A 26,200-nucleotide genomic window follows, 5' to 3' on the forward strand; every position below is an offset into this window, starting at 1 on the left:
GCTTTCAAAACGCAAAAAATGTTGACAAAGTTTCAACAAAGTTTCAATTATACAATGCTAGAAATTTTGATACTGAACCAAACAAGGTTACATTCATCAATCATTCAACGAGAGGAAGTAATCAACATTATCAACCAATTAGCAGAATTACAACCAACTTTCTCAATTCCGGCTGGTGATTGCAGAGAAAATACGAAAGAAACTCTCTATCTATATTTTTCTCTATCCAATTTTAGATTCAGACACGACTCAAATAATTGTTAACTATATAGCAACTAAAAACTTTGTCAAATCGACAATTCACATATGCAGAATATTATGCGGTCACACAGAGCTGTCTTGTAAAGAGAAAAAGGAAATAGAAAGATTTCTATAATAAGGAGAAAAGATATGGGAAGCTGTGTTTGCTGAGATTAAATGAAACACGCTCTAATTCGACGTCCTTCTATCGTTACGCTCCAGTTATCGATAATATCGAAAGTCACCATCAACTAGAAACTCTCATAAACAACGCTCTACTATTCGATACTCTCCCTTATTTGATAATATTGAAACTCACCGTCAACAAGAAACATAAACAACACTTTACTATTCCATACGCTCCCTCATTTGATGGAAATCCAATTTAATGTCGAATTAGAGAATTTCAACAGTATTATGAAAACAGATCAAATACCGAGAAGAACATACGGTACTATGGAAAATCAGAAATTATACCGTTCAATCCCACTAGCAGCCGAAAGAGATTCATACTAAATTTTTAGTCCTACCTGTTCTGGTTGATGTCTTTGCTCAGACGCTGATGAACTATTTTGAGAGATGTGCGTGCTAAGTTCATTGGTAGTCTGTTGTAGTCGTTGAAGTGCTGATAAAGTTGGTGTCATTCCTTCAGTGTAGGAGGATCTGTTGGCGTTGGTTGGATATTGTGTTTCTTTGTGATAGCTAGACTCTGGTCCATGATATGAAGCTCGATTGGTTGGAAGCGTAGGCTGACTTTCTGGCTTGAAGTTAGCCTCTGTACCATTGTAAGATGACCAGTTAATGTGTACTGCAGATTGGTGAAGTTGTGAGAAACTAGGCTCTACTCCTTGATATGAAGTGCGGATAGAGGTTACTTTCTGGTCTGTTGATTGAATAGATGGTTGCTCGTCAGGGATTGTAGAGGATAAAGGTGGGTTAGGGGCGGTTGGGGCGTTCCCTTCACCGTTGATGTTTGGAGTGTGTTTTTGCTTTCCTATGTCCTGCTGTTGGCCATTGATATCAAAGAACCAGGATTTCTTTTCAGTTTGTTGTTCGGGTGAATTTTGCTTTTCTAATTGTTTCTGACGGATGTAGTCTTGAGGAGTGATGTCAGACTTCTTACCTGGTTGGTTGTGGATGAAGAAAAAAAAGTGAATTTGAAGTAAGGAAAAAGAAAAGAAGTTATGCTAAGGACTCATTGAAATTTTTCAATTCTTTTTAATAAAGTCTCAACAAAGTTACTGTATTTTGGTTTTATAAGCTAAGTTGTGAACCAAGAAAGCATAATGACGACATTACGATATTGATACACTTTAACGCGAGAAGACACGAGAAAAAATTGCGTTAGCTATAATGTTTGTTTGATGAACAGACATCCAAAAAACCTAGAATCGCGAAGGTTGCTTGCTCCATGAAGATTTTTTAAGTAAAGTCTTTCAAGGGGACAGAAAAATCTCACCATGTGTACTTTCTTGTCGTGTAGTGGTTCCTGAGGCGTCCGCATTGACAGGGTCTTTGTTTTCCTTTTCATCCATGGAAACAAAGAAAGCGCTCTGCAAGGCTTGCGCTCGCTCCTACAAAAAATGTGTTAGTTTTTAAGCGTAAAATTCTACGGGGTGATCAAATTGAAGAGAGAATTATCCATAAGCAAGGTACAAAAAGGGTTTCGTAAACAAATTGAATGTTAGATTAAAAAAATCAGTTCCAGGAACCTCAAGAACCATTCCAAAAAAAAAGACTAACCTCGTTCCATTCTTTCAGTTTGGTTTTCTTTTCTTCTTCGAACTGTCGTCGTTTCTCTTCCAATTTCATACGAAGCGCAGCTAAACGTGAACTGAGCGGAGCATCCCCTTCTGAAAAGTGACAAGAAAATAAGAGAGTTATATTCTTTTTTCCTGAAAATGAATTAGTTGAATATATTTGGACTAAACAATTATTTTATACAACAAAATCTTCCCAAACTCTTTCTTTGAGTTAAGAAGGGATTGTTCGAGTTATGGAGATTCGAGTTAAAGACACTCCACTGCAACAACAACACTGCTGCCTCTTCCCAAAATCTCATCTTACTAAGTAAAATAAAGCGGTCATTAAATTAACCTATACCTTCTTCTCGTTTCAATTTCAAGTTAGGACTTGAAACCTTGTTGCTTTTCCTTTTCAAGAAGTTAGTATGAACAGGTGTGGTCTGTTTATTGAGGCGTTTACTCCTTCTTGGTGACGATTCAGGTGATTTAGAGCTAGGTCCCGAAGGGTGGTAGCCAGCTCCTGATGGGTCGGAAGGCGATCCTTCATTTGACATTCGAGCAGTTACTCGAGGTTTTTGGTTCTTATCAACGGTCGTTCGGCGTCTCAGCGGAGAATTTCTCTGTATACTATCTGAGGGTATTGCACTTTCACTTTCGTTTTCATTGGTATAAGATGGGTCATCAGTATAAATCAATGTTTCAGTCATTGCATGTTTTGGCGACGATTCACCTGTAGCTATGACGAAGGTTCCTCGCTTCTGTTGATTGGTTAATACATAAGTTGATGTATGTGATTCATCCACTGCTAAACGACCTTTCTTTTGACGCAATACAACTCCGTTATTGTTGGTAATTTTCTCAACATTTTGATCGGGTTGACTTGGAAGTGATACTGGTTCTGATGAAGATTGTTCGTCGTTAAAGTCGGATACTAAATCATCTGTAATTTCGATATCGTATTCAATAGTCTTCATGGATTTCAATGTGTCAGCATGTGAGAAAGTTTTGTAGTTGGTAATGTTGGAGTCTGATTCTGAAGCGTTTAAGAGATTCTCATTTGAGGATGTGGCAATATCGCTTTCGTTGAATGTCGAGGAAGCTGGTGATGTAAGGGTTATATCTTGTTCCGATTCCAAATCTGTTAAGGTTTCTGTACTTAAGGAAATCTCTTTTTGGACAGCATGGAGTTGTGTTAGTTTGGTTAACGATGTGGACATTGCTTTTTTGAGCATACCGAGTTTACTGAATGTGTTAGATCCTAACCGTTTACGTATATCTTTGAGTGCGAAGAGGTTAGGTTGTGACGCAGCCAGTCTGGATTTATCAGGTGATTGTGGTTCTTCGTTGATGAGGATTTGGATGTTTGATAAAGATTGGGATTTGGTGAGTGGAGATCTGGAATTTGCTGGTGAAGTTGATATAGTCGGTGATACGCTATCTTCACTAGTGGATGATGAACGTTCAAGAGTTCTTCGTTTGGTTGGTGAGAATATGAATGCGTTTTTGATTGGAGGTGACCAGTGTGTTGAAGATGAATCTGATGAAGATCTTTGGTGATGTGAGTCTCTTGGTGAAGTTGAATAGGAAGGAGATGATTGTTGTGGTGAATCTGAAAGCCTTTCGGAAGTTGATGGTGGATGGTTGGTAGGAGATCTGACTGGTGATTTTGGAGGATTTGTAGTGTTTGAATGTCTTTTTGATGGAGTATTTGATTGTTGTAAAGGAGGCTTCCCATTGAGATGTGTTGGTGATGCTGTTGGTGATTTGACATTAATGCTTGTTGGTGAATCTGATGAATTTAATCGAATCTCGTCTTCTGCATCTTTTGTTTTCGTTGGAGATGTTGGATTCGATGTACGTTTAAATAGACTCCTGGTAAACATTGGTGATTTTTGTGGCGAATCAGTTGTCTTTTCTCCTGGTGATTGAGAGCGATCTGATGATTTATGTGAAGGTGAATTTTGACTTGAGAGGTTCTGAGGGGAATTTGTACCAGACAAAATATAAGTTCCTGGACGACTTTTACGTTTAGAGGGGCTTGCAGCTGATGCCGTACTTTTCTCGTGTTTTGGGGGCATTTCCTGAGATTGCTCTTTGATATACGTTACAGAAGTGTTTGTGTTGTGTTCAAATTTCGAAGAATGTGTTGGAGAGATCTCACTTTTTCGTTTCGTATAAGTCCCTGAGGCATTTGCATTACGCTCGAATGTTAAGACGTTTGAAGAGTCTTGAATTGGGGATATGGCTTCAAATTTTTCTTTAACATAAGTTCCTGTTGAGTTCGAATTTCTTTCAAAGTTTGTTCCTGTAGATTTAGTATATGTCCCTCGAAATTGATTCCGTTCTAGACTGCTTTCAAGTAAATCAGAGTCCTTATTCGCAGATTTAGTATATGTCCCTCGAAATTGATTCCTTTCTAGACTGCTTTCAAGTAAATCGTTGTCTTTTTTGGTGCATTTAGTATATGTACCTCGAAATTGATTCCGTTCTAGACTGCTTTCAAGTAAATCAGAGTCCTTATTCGCAGATTTAGTATATGTCCCTCGAAATTGATTCCTTTCTAGACTGCTTTCAAGTAAATCGTTGTCTTTTTTGGTGCATTTAGTATGTGTACCTCGAAATTGATTCCGTTCTAAACTGCTTTCAAGTAAATCAGTGTCTCTTTTGGTAGATTTATTATATGTCCCTCGAAATTGATTCCGTTCTAAGCTGCTTTCAAGTATATCAGAATCTAAGAGCTTATGCTCTGGTGACAAAGTTTTAGTATAGGTTCCCGTAGCAGGGGAATTTCGGTCAAACGGAGACTGCTTGTCAGCTTTGGTGAAAGTTCCTCCCCTGACAGGTTTCATTCTCAAGGGTGAATTTTCATTCGATGAAGCTGCTAATTTACTATAAGTTGAACCACCAGTGCGATGCTTGCGTAAAGGTGAATTTTCATTGGATGAACTACCAGATGAAATAACATATGTCCCTGGACGTTCACAACGACTCAGATTGAATCCTGTATCAACGTTATTTTTGGAGTCGTCAGCGATTGGGTCCATATCGACGTCAATTGGGAAAACTTGGAGGTCTGGAAGACGCTTGGATGACGATAGTAGATTTTTGTTAAGGATTCTCATCGAATCAGATTGTGGTTTAAAGAAAGGTGATTCCATTATGTCGTCAAGTGGTGATGTAACTGAGGGCGTCACCGGGTCTTGAGAATCAATATCAATATCAACGACTTGTAAACTAGTCTCGATGTTTTCGTCGAGTGTGTAAGTACCAGGGCGTTTTTTGGGCGTACTAAGATTCGAAGCAGAGTCAGATGAACTTGTGGTCGACTGTTGGGCGTCTTTTAGCAACTCCCGATACTGACTTGGGAATAACGTTTCTATATCTTTTTGATGTTTCAAATGTGAAAAGTTCTCTTTAAGTGCTTTCTTTTTCAACAAGTCTACAGTACTATCAAGTTTTTGGAATGATGATAAAATCTCGTTAACTTTAGAATTAATCAATAGGTCAAAATCTTCAGGTGATTGAGGACTATCCGTATTAGTTCTCACCCCAGACTTCTCGATAGAATCTTTATTAGCAGTATAATCTTTCAAAAAATCGTCAGCCACATTACATAAATCACCAAGAGCCTCAATAATCGGTATCCCCTGAGCTGTAGCTTCTTCTATAGTTTTCACCGGAGATTGCTCTAAAACGAAAGTGGTTCTTCGATGCAAATTCTTTCGTACGCTAACACTACTTTCATGTGAGCGACGCTGTACAGTCTGTAATTGTGTGTCATTGAAAAATGACTTTTGAGCAATATCCTTATCAATAGTTGAAGGTGTATTCACATCATTTTTGATATGCGAAGCAGGTTTTAGTTTACCATTCTCATTAAACGTTATGTGGCTTTTATTACTTTCAATACCATCTGAACATATAGTTACCAGGGAGACCGAAGCATCGATATCGAGTTGTTTATTAAAACTTCCTGTTGCATTAATCCCATGTTTTCCTTCTCCATTAGATTCAATCTGTGGTTGGTCGTTTGGATTAATAGATAATTGATGAACGTTAACATTTGAGGTATTGTTCATAGAATCTGCATTATGGGGAGCTTGAAGATTGTCACTATTTTCAGTATTGAAATCCCTGTTGGAATCATTGTCTATACCACTATTACCATCCTCGTAAATATAACCCTTTGTACTGAAATCTATGTTTGAATCATTGTCTATACCACAATTGTTGTCCTCTAAAATAGAGGTATTTCTATTGGATGGTTTCTTTATTTTACCAGCGTTGTTAGACGATTGCGTTTCATTATTATTGTTATTGATATCATCAGAGTCGATTTGCAATCGATTGAAACATTTATTTCGGTTTATATTTCCTTCGTCAGCAATTTCAGAGAGTTTGGCCAGGGTGTCAATAATGGATATTCCAGTGTCTAACGCACCATCTAAAACGTCTGCCACATCTCCAAGAGTGAACATGGTTTGGGATTTTTGGTCTTTTAGCAAGTGTTCCTTTGAACCAGTCAGGGTTTTAACGATTATATCATTAAGTTTCCAATTTTTTGGTCTGTTGGTAAGTGTTCTTCAATAACGTAAAAATAAGTTTGGGTGATTATATCATAAAGGTCCCAGTTTTTGGTACACCAATTCTACCATATTCATAAATTCGAAGTAAGTCAAAGTTACAAGACTTTGAAATGTTAGCAAGTCTTCCTTATCACCATCGAATCAAAATAAAGTTTCAAAAGATATCAATTCTCTCGTATTCTACGTCAAATGATTCTTCCTTTGACAATATTGGTGTAAACTTGATTGAATGGTCAAATGTATTCACATGCTTCCTTAACAACAACAACAAAACTGCATGATTCTCATATAATCAAATTTCAGTAACCAGTATTAAACCAAACCATGAAATCGATTTTTAATGAGTATAAATCTGTTTGTAAAATATGATTTTGAAGTGTGCTGTCAGCTTTTTTGCATTATTTTATTTCTAGCTATGAATGAAGGCATATAATTTTCATCAAATGTCGATAACATTTTACATAGAATGCAAAGCTAGATATAATAAGCCCCCCCCCCCCGATAAGCCCCCATTCATAATTTTGTCAATATTTCCATGGGTCCCGGCGAGCTATCTTGAGTGAGGGGGCCAACATTTGGGGCCAACATTTTGGAAAAAAATGTTGCCCATCATGGTTGGGCGACGAAGAACGTTTTTCACTTTTTACACCCTCAAAACACCTTAAAACGATATCTAATTGGAGACAATAATAGTTTTTGTGGTTTGATTTGGTCTCAAACCAGCTTAAAATAGTAACTCTTAAAAACGTATGTCTTGGTCTACCAAAAAGTGGGGGGGGGGCATGGACCCCCGGCCCTCCCGTTGACGGGGCCCATGATTTCTTGACACAAATTACATGACAAGAGCGAACAAGAGGCTAAAGACTAATTGCGAAATTTTTCTACATAAAAAATTGATATTCTTTTTAAAGATATGTTCAAAAGTTAGGGACCACTACTGTGATTTAAATCTGTCTTTTCAGCCCGGCAGAGCAACCGTAAAAGTGGAGGGGCCAAAGGCTCAAAATGGATAAGTTCGCCAGGAATTGGAGAAAAAAGTCTATTTTGCTAAAAAGTGGGAGGCTGAAGCCTTCCCAGCCTCCCCACTTCCGCCGAGCGTGGTCTTTATACCAAGCACCCCCATTTATTAGGGAAACCTCAGAATCCCCTCTAAGCTTACTTACTATGAACTCTTTTGATCTAGCTCTTTAAAAGTAGAGTACAGACAGAAAAAACTGAAGCGAGTGAATCTGAGTGAATACACACTTTTTTTTTTATAAGAATACACTTTATAAGAATGTCCATGATGAAAATGGCCAAAAAATTAAGAATAATGCTAAGAATATCACCATCATGGAATTTTGCTACTCAAGCTAAGAATGCCATTTTTAGAACATTTTCAAATATAAATTGTCAATTACCCCCAAGTAAGGCTCACTCCTTTCACAAAAATGCCATTTTATGCTTGAGACGTATGTACTAAATGTTAAATCTAGTCTGAATTAGGATTCTAACCTAAGAATGCTGTAAGAATATTTTAAGATGAATCTCCCGAAAAAGTTAAGAATATCCATGATGAAATGGATTTACACCATTCTTATAAAAAAAAAAGCGTGTAATCACCCGATGTCTGCTTCATACATCACTCTGAATTATAATCGAAATTTCATAATTTAAAAACATTATCATGAATAATGTAGAAGATTAAATCTGTGATAAAAATTTAACACAATTCGAAAAGATCTTAAGAATATCTAAGACTGACAATCCCGAAAAAAATTGAACAGCAATAATTGAGCCAAAATTTATTGGTTCTAAAAGCTTAAAGCATGTCTAACGTTGAAAATTTTCGTGACAAAAAATATTCACATGCTATAAGTCGGTCGATTCATAATTTGCGAATCTAAGTTTTGTTTGCTTTTTAGAATTTTCGTTACGACTAACCCTAACAAGAAAAATATATTGGGTTTTCTCATATAATTTCTTATGATTTCGAAGATCAATTTTTTAACAGCTTACTGTATGGAACTTTAATCAGATTATATTAGCCGTAGCAACATACATGTCAACCACTTTAAAAAGGGGTCAAAGTCAAAGTTTATTGATGTTCTGCTATGACACCTTAACATTAGTATAGAGTATTGTCCTTGGTTTCGCAAATCCAGACATCGTTATGCCGATAAGACACGACATCAGCTACACCTCATAAACAATTCTTTTTTAATAGTTAATAGAACAAACTAATTAGAACAGAACAGTTCCAAAATACCAAAAATGAGAACAATTTAAGAATGGCTGTTGCAATGGTTGTACCTCAAATGTTCTGACTCTGCGTTGAGAATCAGAGAATCAAAATGTTAGGATATTAAGCTTAAAATACCTTTGTCCCAAAATGAAAACAGAATAAGAAAGATTTGAGGCTCAAAATACCAAAAAATAACAACAGTATAAAGCCTGAACAAAAAAGTATTCATCAAAAGTACGAACCAAGAAATAACTTTTTCTTTCTAAAAAGAGACGAAAATTTCACATTACATCTGTGCATTAACCAATAAAGACCTTCGATAGAATATAAGTCTTCTCCCTAAATCTGCTTCCGTAGAAAAACCAAATTTCAAGATAACTTCAAAATATATATCCCTCTCAAAGAAAATTATAAATGAAATAAAAACATGAAAAAACTCTGTATTTTTCCTCTCAACTCTTAGTAATTCCTTTGCGGACAAAATAAAAATGGCTAGGAGCTCTTTATTTTACTTTAGGTCGAAGACTTCACATAAACACTCAAAAAACATAATATTCTCTCTATCGGTTTTTGCCTTTAATCTCTTTCCTATCTTGATCAGACAATATTTAAGCCAATTTAAGAGAATTTTTTACAGCATTTCAAATCCGCAGAGAAGCATACAGAGAATTTTCAACATAAATTAAAAACACATTGCTGAGACGTTAATAAGTACACAGTGTTTTATACGTGTTAAAACGACGCATTAACATTTTAATGTTTTTTGATGAATTTCTGATGAAAAGACGTGTGTAGACAGAAGAAAAGAGGCTTTGTGTTTCATATAACGAGTTTGTTAGACTTGCGAAATTTTCTTTCCTAAAACTTAAGAACATAGACCCAACCGTCATAAGATAATAAACTAAACAGTATTTTACGAAAAAAAAATGAAGGCTTCCAATTTCTTTAAAACTATCAAATTCAAAACGTTAAAGGATTAGATATCTCCTGAAATCAGTCATAATAAAACAACAAAATCTTGACAGTTATGTAAAAGCAAAAATGGACTGTTTTCGAATTCCTATAAAATAAAACGACCTGTTTAAATCAATTGTCTGAAATTTTGACTAAAATTTTCTTATTAAAAAAAGTCAACTTTGAAAAACTTCCAACCAACAAATTTTGATAAAAGTCTTTGTGCAAGAGGTGTCAATATTCCTTCCCAGCTGACACACAACGTTGTTTCAACGTTCATCTAACGTTATATGGACGTTGTGAACGTTAGATAAACGTCGAAAAAACGTTGTGTGCAAAGCCTTGGAAAAAAACAACGAACTAAAGCACGAAAATCAATATTTTAGAGTGAGTATAAAAATTAATTATGGACGAGGTCAAAATGACATACATAACAAGACAAAGGTCAATCTGAATTAAAACCACAACCTAACGAAAAACGGATCAATTTTTCTCAACATATAGAAAAATATCACCCTTATAACCACAAACATGAGAATCTAGATCATTCAATCAATCAAAAGATAGAACAGTTTATAATATAGTTTAATCTCGTCGACCTTCCGTTATCAGATTATTTATAACTTCAACATTTCCCAAACATTTCCTGATTCGGTATATTACTGTATGATGCCTGATCAACTTTTTAATTTCTCACTCAGATCAAGCTGGCACCGCTGGCACTAAAGAAAAAAAAACTTGACTAAATTTGCAGTAACACAAGACATAATTAATTTTCTTTTATAAGAACATTTATAAGAACAATGAGGCTCAAAAATGACAAAAAAAGAGCAGCAAATTAAGCGCTTAAAACTTTCAACATAGGAATAAGCAACTTAAAAAATCCTGAAATTCACCTTTAAAATTAAGAAACAGAATGAGAACAATTTGAGACTTTATAGTGCTAAAAAAAATAAGACCGGCCGAATCTCAACAAAATTTTACTCGCTTTTATAAAAAAGAAAGAATTCTTATAAAATTTCAAGGTGGTCACCGGACCACCACCAAACCCCCAAGCGCCATAGAAAATTATACAAATTATAAAATCAAACTCTGAGAAAAATCTTATTTGTATTTATTCAAAAAATCAACATTATCTAACGTAATATCTAGAAAATAAAGTTTTATCGAAAATCACTCAAACTACCCTTTTTACACCATACACAGATTAATCAACCAACTGACAACTGATATATAAATGTGATTTGTTTACGTTTTGACGTCACACACACAAAGAAGCAACCATTATTAAATCTAATGTTTTGATTAGCCTTGTTGATCTTTTAATTAGACTGGGGAATTAGGTGAAATGTGACAACATAAATTTATCGAAAACTAAAGCGAAAGTGATTTACGTACTTCAGTAGTACTAATATACTGCCTTGGCGTATGAAAAAAGTTGCAACAAACCCCGTAAACCCTCAACAAATAAAATAAAATTCGTTCACTAGTGAGAAAAAAGCAGCTCTTTATATATAACCAAAGTTCGGCCAGGCTAGACAATTACTTAAAAATGAAAGAGTTCAAGTTCTAAATATTTTCATATCATTTTCCACCCTTTTATATAAAGAATTCAAGATGAAATTTATTTTTCATCTTCTTTTTTTTTGCTCCGTAAGTTCACTAACCATAAAATTGAGATTTCACGATAGTTGTCTAATAAATTATTGAAAGATATTTTAGTTTTCAATGAAAAATATTTTCCTCAAATCAATTTGATGATATGGAAATTATTCTCTCTGTCCCAGCTGAGTTGACTTAAATTAAAAATAACAGTCAATACTGTACTGTTGCACGTTTTTTATTATAAGAGCATTCAAAATTTTTGAATCCTTCCTTGAGAGTTTAAAACCTGAAAATATTCTTAAATAATCTTATTTTCACCATTTTTTGACTATTTCTATGCGATTTACTAAGAAATTTGGTGCTTTTGAGGGGTTACTTGTCTAGAGTCCACGAAGCATTAAACGTTCTTAGTTCTTTCTTAATATTTTGGCCATCAAAGCATTATGCTCTTATAAAATTTGTTCTTATAAAAGACGTGTAGTAGGCCAATCCCCATTTGATCGACTTTATCGATTAAAGGAACGGTGTGAAGCTAGCTTAGTCTAGCTACAGGCTAGTACTTTTCAACTATTTATAAGAACAATAATGGAGTATCCATAACTCGAAACTATGCAAACCCTACTGAAATAATATAAAATATTCACTCACCATTTTGATTGAGAGCATCTTGCTGTTCTTTGTCTTGTTGAAGACGGCTCAAATTTGACCACGTGGTGATTTGTGTGCTCTCCATCGACTGTAATCGTTTCTCTTGTATCTGCAAAGTTTATAATACGAGATGATTACCTTATCGGCCCTTTTTACGCCAGCCCTAATTCAGCTCCGGCCTTTTTAAGTCCTTATTACGCAAAAGCCTATTTTTTTCCATTTTTAATCCGGCCCTAATCTAATTCCGTCAGCTTATACAGCTTGTTCTTAATAATTTAGCCTGCGAAGCGTTCTTATATATTTTGTTCTTATTTAAAAAACGTACTGTATAATGTACCTTTCTCAGACGTTCTTCCCTTTCTTCAAGCGAAGGGCGTTCTTTATTTTGCACTCCGCCATCCACCCAAGATGTCAAAACACCACCGTTAGCGTATTGAGTTGAAGGATTTCGCAGAACGTGTAGCTGTTCGATAAATCTTTTCTCTCCGTTTTTATCTTCTACAATTTGTACGCCCTGAAGAACATTGAAAACATTTTAAAAAGAAAGGAGAGTATAGTAAATAGCATGATAATGTGACCTAGGTTATATAAAGCTTTTAGTTTTTTTTATTCAAAGATCTAGAAAGTTAAATTTTACTGACGCAGTCAGTAGGAAAACTGGGCTTCATTATAGTGACCTGCAGACTGCCATGCGCGACCGCGATTTATGGCGCCTGAGGGTGGAATCCATCATCTCGACCGCGGTCGAAAGATGATGATGAGTTTTTTTGTAGGTAGTAAAACGGGAAAGAAATTCCCAATTATTGCAATTAAGCAGGTAAATTTTCTGATTTTCCAAAAAAATTCCTAAAATGATCGGATATCGTTTAACGTAAATAAATTTTTGATTTCCTGATTTTCTAATTTTGAAAAATCGAATTGTCGCATAAAACTTGCCATACTTTGATATCTCCCAGATTTTGGTGAGATTGACCTATTGAAATATTACAAGGCACTAATCAAGGATGATGCTTATAAATAGGGGACGGGGGTCCCCTTGTTCCTCAAAATAAGATGGTACCATATACCAAAAAAAGGGTTTTGGTACCAATTTTCCTTGAAATCAGGGTTGGTTCCCAGCGGTAGTACCCCTGCTGTCAACCTAAACAGAAGACAGCTTAAATATGGAAGTCATTTAGTTAGAGAGTGACTCAAACCCATCCCATCTCGAAAGATAATATTTTAACTTTTAAAAATCTTACATTCGATCCTTGATCCGACTTCTTTGAAAATGGCCAATGCTGGAAGGAAACTTGATTGAGGAGCGAAGCTTTCTTGGAGGAGTCAACGATGTCTGTATTGGTTATCGGTGTGTCTTTATGGAGTGCGGGGATAAAATCTGATATGTTTGTTCGCTGGCCGACATCGAAGCTTTGACTTAGAAATCGGTTGTTTATGTTTTGTCTTGTGTTTATTGAATGTGGTTGCGAATATGAATTGCGTAGATCTGATTGGTTGGAGAGTTGATTGGTGAAAGATGATTGGTCGTTGTATTGATTGGTGGGACCGGATTGGCTGATAGAGTAGGATTTATTCACTGATTGGTTAACGTCAGCTGAAGATGATGTAATGTTTTGATTATTCGAACCCGTGTTCAGTGACTTCGATGAGTTCAAATTAGCGTTGTTTATTTGATAAGGATCTTCTTTTAAAGACTTTGTGTATGTTTTATCCCTAGATATATCAAGACTCTGGTATGGTTTGCCTTGACCGGTATATCTTTTCCGCATTTCCTCATCATAACTTTGAGACATGAATCGTTTATCAACAGATCCTACACGTTGATCAAATTGAATAGTCTGCGATATCGACGTTCGCTCTTTTTCCATGATCTTCCGTACATGCTCAATATCTTTGTTCTGATTTTTATCAATGTCCACACTTGTTCGAAGAAGAAAATCGTCTAGAACTTCAGAACTTTCTCGTAATTGAAATTTGCCCGATGTATTCTCTTTCGAATGCTCCTTCTGTTCTATTTCCATACCACTTATCTCATGGGACGAATTCAAATCAATGTAATCTAGTTGTCGTCCTTGTTCCCCACTTCGATCTGAATCGATTACCGGCAAACCATGGGCTATAGCACTTTCTACGGTGCACGATTCTTGGACAGTATAGCTAGCTGCGACGTCGTCTTGTTTTGGAATAGATAGTCCGGAGAAGTCATTTTCAAGGGAATTTCGGGAAACTGAAAACGGGCTTTTCTTTACGGGAGATCTCATTTGAGGCGAACTGGATTGTTGTTCGTGACGCGGTGTGATGCCTGTATCTTCAAAAAGTTCGATTTGTTTATTGATAGAGTCTGTCGTTTTCATACTTTGATCAGCTTTTCCGGCATCGATTTCGATGGATTTCTTCACGGTAGAAGGTGAATTTTCAAAGAAAAGATCAGCAGAAGTCTGAGTTAGCGGAGAAGATTCAGGCGTTAGGTTAGAATCGACGCTAGCTAACAAAGGGGTTCCTGGTTCACTAGTCTCCAAAATAGTGGATAATGCATCTTCATCTTGTTCATGAGGGTCTATCGGCAGAAGTGAGTTTGTTTGTTCCTGAAAAGCTGGTGGTGGTGTAGCTTCTTTCGGTATTTCGATAGAAGAAAGATCAGGTTCACAGGTCAGTTGGTAAACTGATTTTAAACTACTGTGAGTGGGACTCAATACTGGTTCAGTGGTTTGTCTAGACTGTGATATTTCTTGGTGTTCGTCATCCCAGGCTAGACGAATGTTTGAGTTGGGTTGAGATGTAGAAGTGAACGACGGCGTAGAGTGTTTGGATTTTGACAATTCTTCTAGACTGTGTGTGGCTGAAAATTTAAAATGTAAAAACATTACATTTTTCCTCCAAAAGAATTTTATTCTTGAAATAATTATAAGTAGTCGTCAATTTATCACTCTCGTGAGATTTTTTTTTTCAAATAAAATATTATCCATATGTACTTATCCTCCGATTTTTGCGAAGCGAATATACATGAGCGAAGCAGTTTTGCTATCGTGTGCATGTACCTTTAAATTCTATATACCAGGGGAGCGCCAAGGAAAAATTGATGTGCGTTTTCTACGGTACCGAAAACATCATTTCGATCCATCAGGCGGCACTTTCTCATACATTTCTATCCGTCGCTTCCGTAAATTTGGAACAATTGGTTTTTAGTGTAGAGGATGTATACCAGATCTAAATACTTACGGAGATAATCTTCGGGCGAGTTTCTCTTCTGATTATCTCCCTAGGTTCAAGCTTGCGAGAACGGAATCTATAAATTTTCCCGCTTTTTTGCGTCAAGTTTTTGCAGGGGACTGGTTTTCCCGCTATTTTTCTCAAAGTCAAAGCTTATTGGCTAAATTCGCTGGTTTGTTTTGATTGCTATGGTTTCGAAATGTTATCTCAATCGAACCATTTCAGATCCGATCTGTTTTTGACTGCGGATAGAAGTTCTGAGAATTCTGATCTTTTGACTTTCAGTTTTTCTTGCTGTTTCATCTAATATTTTCACTAACTATAACTAAAAGTTGATTTATTGTTATATTGTTTGCCATCGTTTAGTTATTGTTTTTCCCCAACGCAACATAGTCAATATTATCAAAGCCTTCATTGTCTTGTTTGTTTGGTCTGCCTGGTTGTTGGGCTTCATTTTTTTGGTTGTTTGAATCTCTTTGCTTTGAAAACATCATCAAACATCTGGATTATCAGATGATCAACATATTACCTTGCTGAGTTTCAGGGAAGTATATTCATCCAATTAGTATCTGAGATCATCCACGCCTTTTCGATCGACCGACACATTTTAATTTTTTCTTAGAAATCCATTGTGTTTATTCAATTATATTCATACCTAATCTTAGCATATTAACTGAGTGATAATGCCTGTACAATCTAAACATATTCCATTGGGGTTGAAGAACTTGGGTCAGAATGTTTGCTTTTTTAATTCTATTATTCAAGCATTATACTCTCTTGAAAGCTTCCGTAACTTTGTGTTTGAAAGTACTAGCAGTAACAGGGGATTGGTAACATTGAAGGAATTGTTTACTTCTATGAATATATCTAATTTACCAATTGAAACATACCATCTGATTCCTTCTTTTGAGATCACAGGTTACGAATACAATCGTTTTCAACAGTTTGATGCTCAAGAAGCATTAATATATATATTTTTCAAAATTTACGCTTCTACTTGTAACAGTTCAGTTCCTGACTGTGTTTTTACAATATCTAGCATGGAGTCAATATTGTGTCAAACATGCTACAATGCTTCTGAAAAAACTGTATCTGAAACCATATGCAATATTAAATTCCACGATCGCTTTCTTCATTATTCAATCGAAAACGAAATTTCAAGGTTGGTGAATGATCCCCATGGAGAGTTGCTTGAAAGTCTATACGACTGTGGAAACTGCCCAAATCAAACAAGGGCTACAAAAAGTAAGACTATGATCAAGATATCTGACTTTTTAATTATATCATTGGGTTTATTTTGTTATGATTCTGTTTCGAGCACTACCCAAAAATTTGTACCCAACTTGAATATTGAAATGCAGTTTGAAAATGTTTTACTTGGACATCTTAATTTGCAGGCTGTCATTTATCATCACGGTGATAGACCTGACAGTGGTCACTATACTGCTGCTGTAAAATATGGAGATATGTGGTATTTGGCTGACGATGAAAAAGTTTCAAAAATACAAAATCCCAATTTCAACTGCACAGCCAATGATGCGATCGCACCTTATTTGCTAATCTATAAAAAGTCTGAGAATGTTTCGACACCTACTCAAAATATTAATGCAAATCAGCAAAATACACATTGTTGTGACCCATTACCTTCAAAGTTACCAGTTGCTCATACAAAACTTATTGCGAATAAGAAGGTTTACCAACATGATAAAACTGATAGAGACTTGCTTAAACAATGTGATTTTAATGATGTTAGCTTCCTACCACCTATTGAAAATGAATCATGTGTAGCAAAAAGAAAACGTAGGAAAACAATGCGACTCGAAATAAAACAAAAACGAATTCGTTTAAATCCAGAGAGCAATAAATTGCCAGCTACAGATTTCGTCCATTTCAAAAGTAATGAACTAAGATCAAATTTTGATTTTAAAATGGGATCCATTTCTTCTACTACAATTGGCAGTAATTCAGAAAATGATGGTAATGTAAGAGTGCCATTACAAAAAAAAATTATATCTAAAAAAGAAGAATCAAATAATTTCAATGATAAAAAAAGTTTACATTCAAACAATATGAAATTTAAATCTAATATAAAAAAGTCTAAGGTGAATCATCAAAATACTAAATCACTTCAGCAACAGTATCAAAACATGAAAAAAGTCGACTTTCAACGAACTGTTATATTATCTGATACCCTACAACAATCTATTAGTGGTGCGAACAAAACCCTACGGCTAGACAATATTATTAATAATGTGTTTTTTAAAACTGAGGTTAATTATCCTGTGAAGACATCTTATTCTGACCACAACACCAATTGTAATGATAGCGTTGCAACAATCAAAAAGCAACTTATTGCTCCTAGAGATAACATTCACAAAAAATACTCAGACACTCAACAAAGTAATCCTTTGCAAAATAACAATGACATTGAAATGATTGATCAGCCTCTACCATCCTGCAATGATATCCCTTCATGTGTCCACAATCATAATGATATTCAAATTCATGAAAATGTTCTGGTAAAGGAGGCAATTGAAAGTTTCATTGAAGGAGAAGAAAAACATACTGTTGCCACATGTATTACATGTCGAGAAGTCAGACCAGTATTTTTTACATTTCTTCCCAAAAAGGAAAGAACCTCTAATTATTGGCAAGTAAAAGAACAACGATGTACAAGGTGCAATGATGAATTTAAACAAAACTAAAAAAAACCAGGCACTTCTTTTTTCAGGGGCTTTATCACCCCATGTGGATTGCTTCAATGATGACCAAGGAAATTTGATGCACAATAATCAAAACTTTATTGATGTGCCTCCTTTTCTTAAAGGTTTAACTTTTGTTGAAACATTGCTTATTAGGAAAATATCAGTTGCTATTTATGTTCACTGCTTGAAGTATGGCATGTTAGCTTCAAAAGGTCATGCAGTTGCCATACCTTCAAATCTGAAAATATTTACCAAATTACCTCAACTACCTTCTGAGATTGGAATCCTTTTAATAAGAAGTGGCACAAACAACTCAAAAGCATACATGGGTTCCAGGCAGAGAGTACAAGATGCTCTCATGGGTTTGCTTTTTGGTTACCCTAATTTTGGTTTGGACAATCCGCAACTTGGATATACCCAATATTCTGGTAAAAATCACATTTCTGGCAGAATTTTAAAGGGTAGGTATTTTTTGTATGAACCCAATGAGTGGTATCATGATGTCACAATTGAACAAAATCGCCTCCAAAGCATTCCTGAAAATCATGGAATTATTGAAGGACTTCCTATTGTTTCAGCTGGGAAGGGGAAAACTGAAGATGCCACTGAAGATAGAGGACCTGCTCCAGGGCAATTTGAAAAACTTGCTGTTGATGAAGAATTGACAACATCTTCAGGATTTGCAGCCCAGCTTACAAATTCTGATGCCGATGAAAATGTTAAGAATGCTTTGCGTGCATTTCTTGGGGAAAATAGTGATCTTGAAGAAATCCTTAACAATGGTGTGGTAGCTGACATGGGAAAATTGCATACAAGCAAAAGAGAGAAACCCATCCCAGAGCTTTCAACTGAAGGATTTTTTACCATGTGCTATCCCCATATATTTGTCAATGGGGCCTGTGATATTACCATTAAAGCTGCAAGAAACTTAAAATTTGAGGACTGGTTAAGTCACATATACTTTTGTAAAGACAACCGTGTGCCTGCTCACAGATTCCTAAAGTTTCATCTTATGAATATCAGCTTGCGTAAAAAAGCTTTAGATCAAGGAAGTTTTTGTGTTAACCAACAAATAAATGAAAAACACATCACCCGGGACGAACTACTTCAACAACTAGAAGATCAAAATGAGTCAATCCCACGCAAGTTTTTATCAATGAGTGCTAACCTTGTAGACACTGCACCATATTGGCGGGAGAGAAAAAATGAATTGGATTCACTTTGCTTTTTTATGCTTAAAGAATTCCAGGTTTATCCCACTTATTTTGACACAAGCAGTTGTGCCGAGCACCATTGGCCTCAATTGCATAATCTTTTGATCAAATACCTTGCCGAAATTTATGGACAATCAGAACATGATATTACACATAAATTTACAAATGATTCCAAATATCGCCACCAGGTTATCTTACAGAACCAACATATTATCACTTCATATTTTGATGTAAGACATCACAATTATAAAGACACAGTTTTAAAACAGCTTTTTCAATACGAAGAGTTTTGGACTCGCTATGAGTTTGCCAAATCACGTGGTCAAATCCATTCTCATTCACTGTTCTTTTCAAAAGCTCATTATGAAATAGTCAAGGCAATATTATCCCAAGACATGAACAATCCATCTGTAAATATTGCCAAAGATCTAGAAAAATGGCTCCAAACAAACGAACTAAATCAAGAAGGTGTGTTTTTCTCCTCAATTTTGTTTCTATGCATCCTGCAGGAGGTGATGTCCAAAACTTTCCAGATAAGCCGCCTGAATGGACTCCAAATACAAATCAATGGCCATTGCCTGAAGGAACTTTAAAAAATGTTGATGCTAATGTCTTGAAAAAATGTATTTTATGCCAAAAGAACCACGAAGAATTAAAATCATTTCATATTGATACAGTCAATAAGGTCATGCTACACTCTTGCAGTGCATATTGTCTCAGACGGAAAACTGTGACTACAAAAGAAAGGGATGAGGATGGCCAACCTATTCAAAATGTTGTTCGATACTGTAGGCATCATTTTGGTCAATACGATGAGAAGAGTAAAAGATCTGCTGGAAAAGAGACGAATCCTTTTGCAGCTACACTTACTCAAGGTGAAATACCAAGATATGAAGGGAGGAATGATCACCCGCGAATGGTTCAACATATATTTCTAAGGCCTTTAACTTGGTCAGCCCAATGTGACACCCAACCCATTGTCTCAGAAGACTTATTAGCCCTAATTAAATATATAACAGGGTATTGCTGCAAAGGCAACACAAGCACACAAGATCTAATTGGCATATATAAGCAAATACTTAATAAATCAGCACCAACAGTTTCTCTGAAGTCCGTAGCACAAAAGTTACTTTTGAAGACTGTTGGTTATGTAGACACACCATCCTCAGCTGCTGATTTTATTAATAGCAAAGGAAAATTATATAGTTGTAGCAGGAGATTTAAAAGAATTGGTTTAAGCGGTTACAGATTGTTTGATTCTAATGCTAAAGACGGTCAGGTTACAAAGAAAAATACACTTGATAAATTTCTTTCTGACATAAGAAGAGAACAGGATGCTAATATTTCTTTGTTTGACTGGGCGAAAAAGTGTGATTGTCCAAAAAAATCCCCTTGCGGTAAAGACCATGTGCCTGTGTTTACTGGCTGCCAACGCTTTTGGGTTTGGCCAACGGGCGAAGACTTTGCTAAAGAGTTACTTATGAAATTTGCACCTGGCACTTGGAGGAATGTTGAAGATCTTAAATATGGCTTTGATATACCTACTCTGAGGCTTTAGCCACATTTTTAGACTCTGAAATCTGCCCAGACTCTGTCAGAATGATGTTACAGTTTGCCAAAGTAGAATATGATAAGAAAGTTGCAAAGCGTAGACGTGTTAACCACCAGCTAAATAATGAAACACACGAAGAGATTATATTTTCTCAGTCTTCTTTTGGAGGGAGCCAAGATAGTCAATCATCGCAAGACTCAGTCTTTGACACCATGGGAAACCTTCTTCTTAGAGATATTGCAACAGAACATAGGGCATCCATTGAAGAAGCCCCGGTCGAGCGAGGAAGAAGTTTTGTATAGTGGTGGGGATGATTATGACTGGTATAGCAATGGTTTGAGATGTTTGGGTGTTGAATCTTTTACTGATACACAAATTGAAGAAACAAATATGTGGCTATCAGATGTATCAAAACAAGCCAATGAAGCATTTGTGAGAGAAGGGAGACTATGTAGTCTACCAGATGTAGACCCGAAATTAGTGAATTCCATGCAAATGTTGATAGTTAATTACAATGTGAAAATTCTCTTGGAGTATGCCAGAGGTAATTTTAATGTTGGGTATGAAAATTGTAAAAGGCTTATTGTCCAGGGCTGTGCGGGAACAGGAAAGTCCCAAGTTGTTAAAATTATCACACGACTGGTCCGTCGCTTGTTCAAATGTAATCGAGCTGTTTTGAATGTTGCCCCAACAATAGGGACCGCGAAAGACGGGGGTAAAATGGAATGCAAATAGGTTTTGAAAAATTACTGAGTGTAAAATGAATGACCTCTTTGAGTCCTCAAACCCCCATGATGTTATATTTGGAACTGGAAGAGAGCGCTGTTTGTTTTTTGGTATTCGTTTTTTCTGGAAAAAGCCACTTTGAGGGCTTTAGCTGTGCATTGAGAAATATGTAAAATTGGCTCAAAATTGGTATTCGAGAAATTCTACAGAATTGTCGATGCGTGTTTGTTTACAATTCGAAAGTGAAAGTCCACGGAGAGTGACAATCTGCCAGTCCGGCATACAGGAATTTCGATTCATTCGTACGGCAAACGAGAATTTTGAAAAAAAAATTGAAAAAATTAAAACTTTGTCTTGAGAACCTTCGTGCCAGTTTCAATGTTATAGCATTAATAGAAGTAAAAGTTATTGCAAAAAATGTATTTTTCGACATAACCCCCGGATTTTCACTTTTAAACCTATTTAACTATGATTTTTACAAAATCTCGTCCATGTTCAAGATGCATATTCGAGAACGGCTTCGATTTTGATGAAGACCCCTCATTTTTTTTCTTTTTTGATGCTCTTTCCAATGAGCATTGTTTCAATGCGCTAAAAACAATTTGAAAAAATCATCGCGGTCCCTACCAACAAGTGCAGCAGGTTTGCTTTTACCTGATGGAGGAACCATTCATTCCTGTGTTAACATTCCCAGAAAAAACAAAGAAAAAATAACTCTTGCTGATAGGCCCATGTCTGCTGATCAAAGTGATCATTTGAAAGGGTTAACACTCAATGATGATAGAAAGCAGCTCTCTCTGATGTGTCTTAATGCAGATGAAAGAGGAATGGTTGGACAGTACGTTTTAGCGTGGTTTCACCATCGGTTCTGTGAAATTTCATCTAATTTATTAGACATGGAGAGTGTTATACCATTTGGATGCATTCCAACTTTCAATTTCTTTGGTGACATATTTCAACTGAGAGCTATTGGAGAACGTAATCTGTATGACAAGATCCTTGATTCTACAGATCCGATCGACATCGCTGGTGCTCTTGTGTACAGAAATATTGAAGATGTTTTTATATTAGAGGAAATCATGCGCCAACAACCCAACCAAGCAGCATTACTTAGACGCTTGGATAACCTTCGAACAGGTAATGTAACCAAAAAAGACTGGGAAGAAATAAACCAAAGGTGTTATGACAATCTGCCTAACGAAGAAAAAAGAAAATTTGATGATGAAACTTCAAATGTTATTTGTTTTTAACAGAAACATGGAGAGAGGCTAATTGTTACAACCGCTCTGTTTTAAATTCCAAATATCACAACGGCAAAAGAGTGGTAAGTGCTGAATTTAAGTGTAATGGCTATGGACCACATCACAACACTGCTAAAGAGAGTTTATCACAAATTCCCAACAGAACTATCATTGCTGTCGGTTGTAGAGTTTATACTAACAAGAAATCAAGGTTGTATGACCAGGCTGGGGTTAAATAATGGTGCCATTGGAACAGTCATTAGTATCATCTATAAACCCAATTCTAAACCACCACAAATGCCAGAAATTGTTATTATTGACTTTCCAAGATATAAAGGTCCAGTTTGGAATGAAAATCACCCGACTTGGGTTCCAATCACATCAAATGTTGTTAATTGTGAAAATGTTAAAAAATGCTGTAAACGTACTGGATTTCCATTGATTACTGGTTACGCCATCACTATTGCTAAATCACAAGGTATGACTATCGGACCCAACCAACAAGTCACAAATGTTATAATTAAATTATCTCCTGAAACTAGGATGGAACAATTGAACTGTGGAACATCATACACGGCATTTTCACGTGTTACACAGGATGAAGATTGGTGCTTAGCAGAACCTGTTCCTTTGAACGTTTGGAATATCTTAATAGGAACCCACAACTTAAACTCAGGAAAGAAGAAGAAAAGAGACTTCAAAACCTTTCAGTAAAGACTGTTTCACAAAATACATGCTCTGTTGAACAATACTTAGAACTACTCAAAGAAGTTGATTCTTTTTTGTGATGATGGTATAAATGATGCTGATTGTGCAGACCCTTCTTGCTCTAGATGTTTGATTCATAAGCATCAGTTATAAATGATAGAAAACATTAGTTACGAACAGTAGTATAAAATGTTAAAGAAAAGTGATGATACGAATGATAATGTGGAAATTGTGTAATAGTTTTGCAATAACGAATATGTGTGAGACTTATGTAACTTGTTATTGGAGTTGGGCATTTATGTTAATGCATGTCTGGAAGGGTGGTAGGGAGGACCAGACACAATGAGTGTATGTTCCACTCAAATTTCATGAAATGACTCCATCTGATATGTTAGCAGATGTACTATATATACCACACTTTTGAATGTTGATGTTATGTGTGGAAGTAACATTCATGCAATCTGATAAATTGTAGTCAAATTGCTGATGAATGTGAAAATTATCGAGTGTATGTTCCACTCGCATTTCATGAAATCACTCCATCTGATATGTTAGCGATGTACTATATATACCACACTTTTGAATGTTGATGTTATGTGTGGAAGTAACATTCATGCAATCTGATAAATTGTAGTCAAATTGCTGATGAATGTGAAAATTATCGAGTGTATGTTCCACTCGCATTTCATGAAATCACTCCATCTGATATGTTAGCAGATGTACCATGTATACCACACTTTTGAATGTTGATGTTATGTGTGGAAGTAACATTCATGCAATCTGATAAATTGTAGTCAAATTGCTGATGAATGTGAAAATTATCGAGTGTATGTTCCACTCGCATTTCATGAAATCACTCCATCTGATATGTTAAGCAGATGTACCATATATACCACACTTTTGAATGTTGATGTTATGTGTGGAAGTAATAGTCATGCAATCTTATACATATATCATTATTGTATTATTTAAAGTTAATTTATTTTATTTTTCAGCGAAATACTAAAATGAAAGTCGAAAAAAGATTTAATAAGTTTCATTGCGAAAACAACCCCAAAGCTTCAACCCAGCAGACAGACTTTGTGGTCAATAAGGAGCGTCAAGTGAGAGAGGAAATGGAGAGGCAGATTAAGGAGATGAAAGAACAACATGAGAGGGAAATGGCTAGATTGAGGGCAAGGATTGGAGAAGAACAGGACGAAGAAAATGAAGAAGAAAATGAAGATGAAGACGAAGACACGCTTTTTGAGGAAGACTCGCCACCAACAGATGTAAGCTTTAACAGTCATCTTTAACCTATTGCCAAAATGATCATTTTCTCAACATTTATATTGTATTATCATTCACAAACAAGGGAACGATATTGTCATATCTTTTTAAAACGATAATTCAACTTCAACTATGAATACAACTTCTGTTTTACAATTCTGTAAGAACCAACTTTAAATGATAACGAATTCTAATACTTTAGACTTCGAAAATAAAAGATACTTAAAAAGCAAGGAGGTTTCGTTAAACTGTATAGGAAGTATTGTTCGTCAACGAAAATCCTAAACCAAATAATTTTCTCCTTAACAAAATTTATATTTTAGGAACTTACACGCGAAGCCTTCAAGTTATATAGGGTCACTCACCCAGGGCCGCAATCCGATAACGCGTACAAAAAGTGGAAGAGTCTCGGCGGAGAAGATGCCCCGTGGTTTGTTTGGCATGTGGGGAAGCGGGGCAGGGGTAGAACAAGAGGACGGGGAGGCAGAGGGAGTAGAGCGAGAGGACGGGGGCAGAGGGGTAAGCGTTTTGAGTAGGTTAGGAAGGAGTGATCGGGGTAGAGGGAATGTGGGTAGAGCTGGCAGGGGTGGTAGTATTGGTAAGAAGGTATGGGATAGGGACTTTGGCGGGAGGGTTGTTTTCAATTTCAGGTTGAGAAGGGTGGTGTTGGTATTAATCATCTATGATAGCTGATTGGTAGTATGTATAAATCAATTCACCAAGACTGCTCATTGTATGCATAACACAACCACGCGGCGAAACTTTCATCTGATTAGCTGATTAATATATAACACCCCGTTTATCAACCTGAAAATTATATATTGTGTTATATCGTTCATTTTCTTCCATGGGCGTAGTTGTAGTGTTTAGACTTTCATAGATAGATGTAAGTTCTTCAGAATAGTACCAAAGATCCATACATTTTATATTACGGTAGGCAAATTTCATATGTACTGCTTTGAAAACATTATCTTTACCACTCTATCTAAATACCCCTGTTTCACACAAACCGGGTGNGGAGTTTAACAATAGTTTTTACAAATTGCATATTTTATAGTCTCCTGTGCAAGGTTTACACAGGTAAAGAAGTAGCTTTAGTCTTCTTATTGGTTTTATTATATAGTCTGCTGTGCAAGGTTTACACAGTTATAGAAATAGCTTTATTATATAGTCTCCTGTGCAAGGTTTACACAGGTATGTATAAATAATTTCGCATAAAACTGAAAGAAACTTATTTTATTAAGAGTACTCATGTTTTTGAACTTTTTGTACAATTGAATACTTTTGAAGCGTATTAGGTTTACTTTATGAAGGTAGTTATAGTTCATCGTATATTTTTGGATCTCTTATGATTAAACTTACAATGCTGGGCAAAAGGTTTGTAGACTTCTATGATTTTTCATTTAGTGTGATGTTACAATCAAAATGGTGATGAGAAAGGACAGTATTGAAAATCGGTCACTATTACACGTTACGAAAATTGGGTTGTATTATTAATTATCTTGAAATGAATGATTGCTTTCTTTTTAATACAAATTTTCCCTATGTAGTGATAATATCAATATCCAGCCGT

The 26,200-nt window shown here is 35.8% G+C and overlaps 1 protein-coding gene across 2 annotated transcripts in view; it reads right to left on the bottom strand.

Moving 5' to 3' along the window:
- Nucleotides 1-26,200, bottom strand: part of LOC136809644 (calmodulin-regulated spectrin-associated protein 1-like) — a 51,854-nt gene that overhangs the window by 14,348 nt on the left and 11,306 nt on the right. Inside the window, exons 9-14 of one of the 2 annotated variants that reach the window (XM_067066191.1) lie at nt 13,244-14,841; nt 12,340-12,516; nt 12,003-12,111; nt 1,984-2,093; nt 1,700-1,814; nt 771-1,363 (exon numbers count right to left, since the gene is read on the bottom strand). In XM_067066191.1, the coding sequence (XP_066922292.1) occupies nt 771-1,363; nt 1,700-1,814; nt 1,984-2,093; nt 12,003-12,111; nt 12,340-12,516; nt 13,244-14,841 (2,702 nt within the window). Of the gene's footprint in view, nt 1-770; nt 1,364-1,699; nt 1,815-1,983; nt 2,094-2,343; nt 6,987-12,002; nt 12,112-12,339; nt 12,517-13,243; nt 14,842-26,200 lie in introns of those variants that run through there. The other variant, XM_067066190.1, reaches the window with a different exon arrangement.

The sequence above is a fragment of the Clytia hemisphaerica genome, unplaced genomic scaffold (assembly GCF_902728285.1).
Source record: "Clytia hemisphaerica strain Z4C2 unplaced genomic scaffold, Clytia hemisphaerica genome assembly, whole genome shotgun sequence".
NCBI classification, from domain to species: Eukaryota; Metazoa; Cnidaria; class Hydrozoa; order Leptothecata; family Clytiidae; genus Clytia; species Clytia hemisphaerica.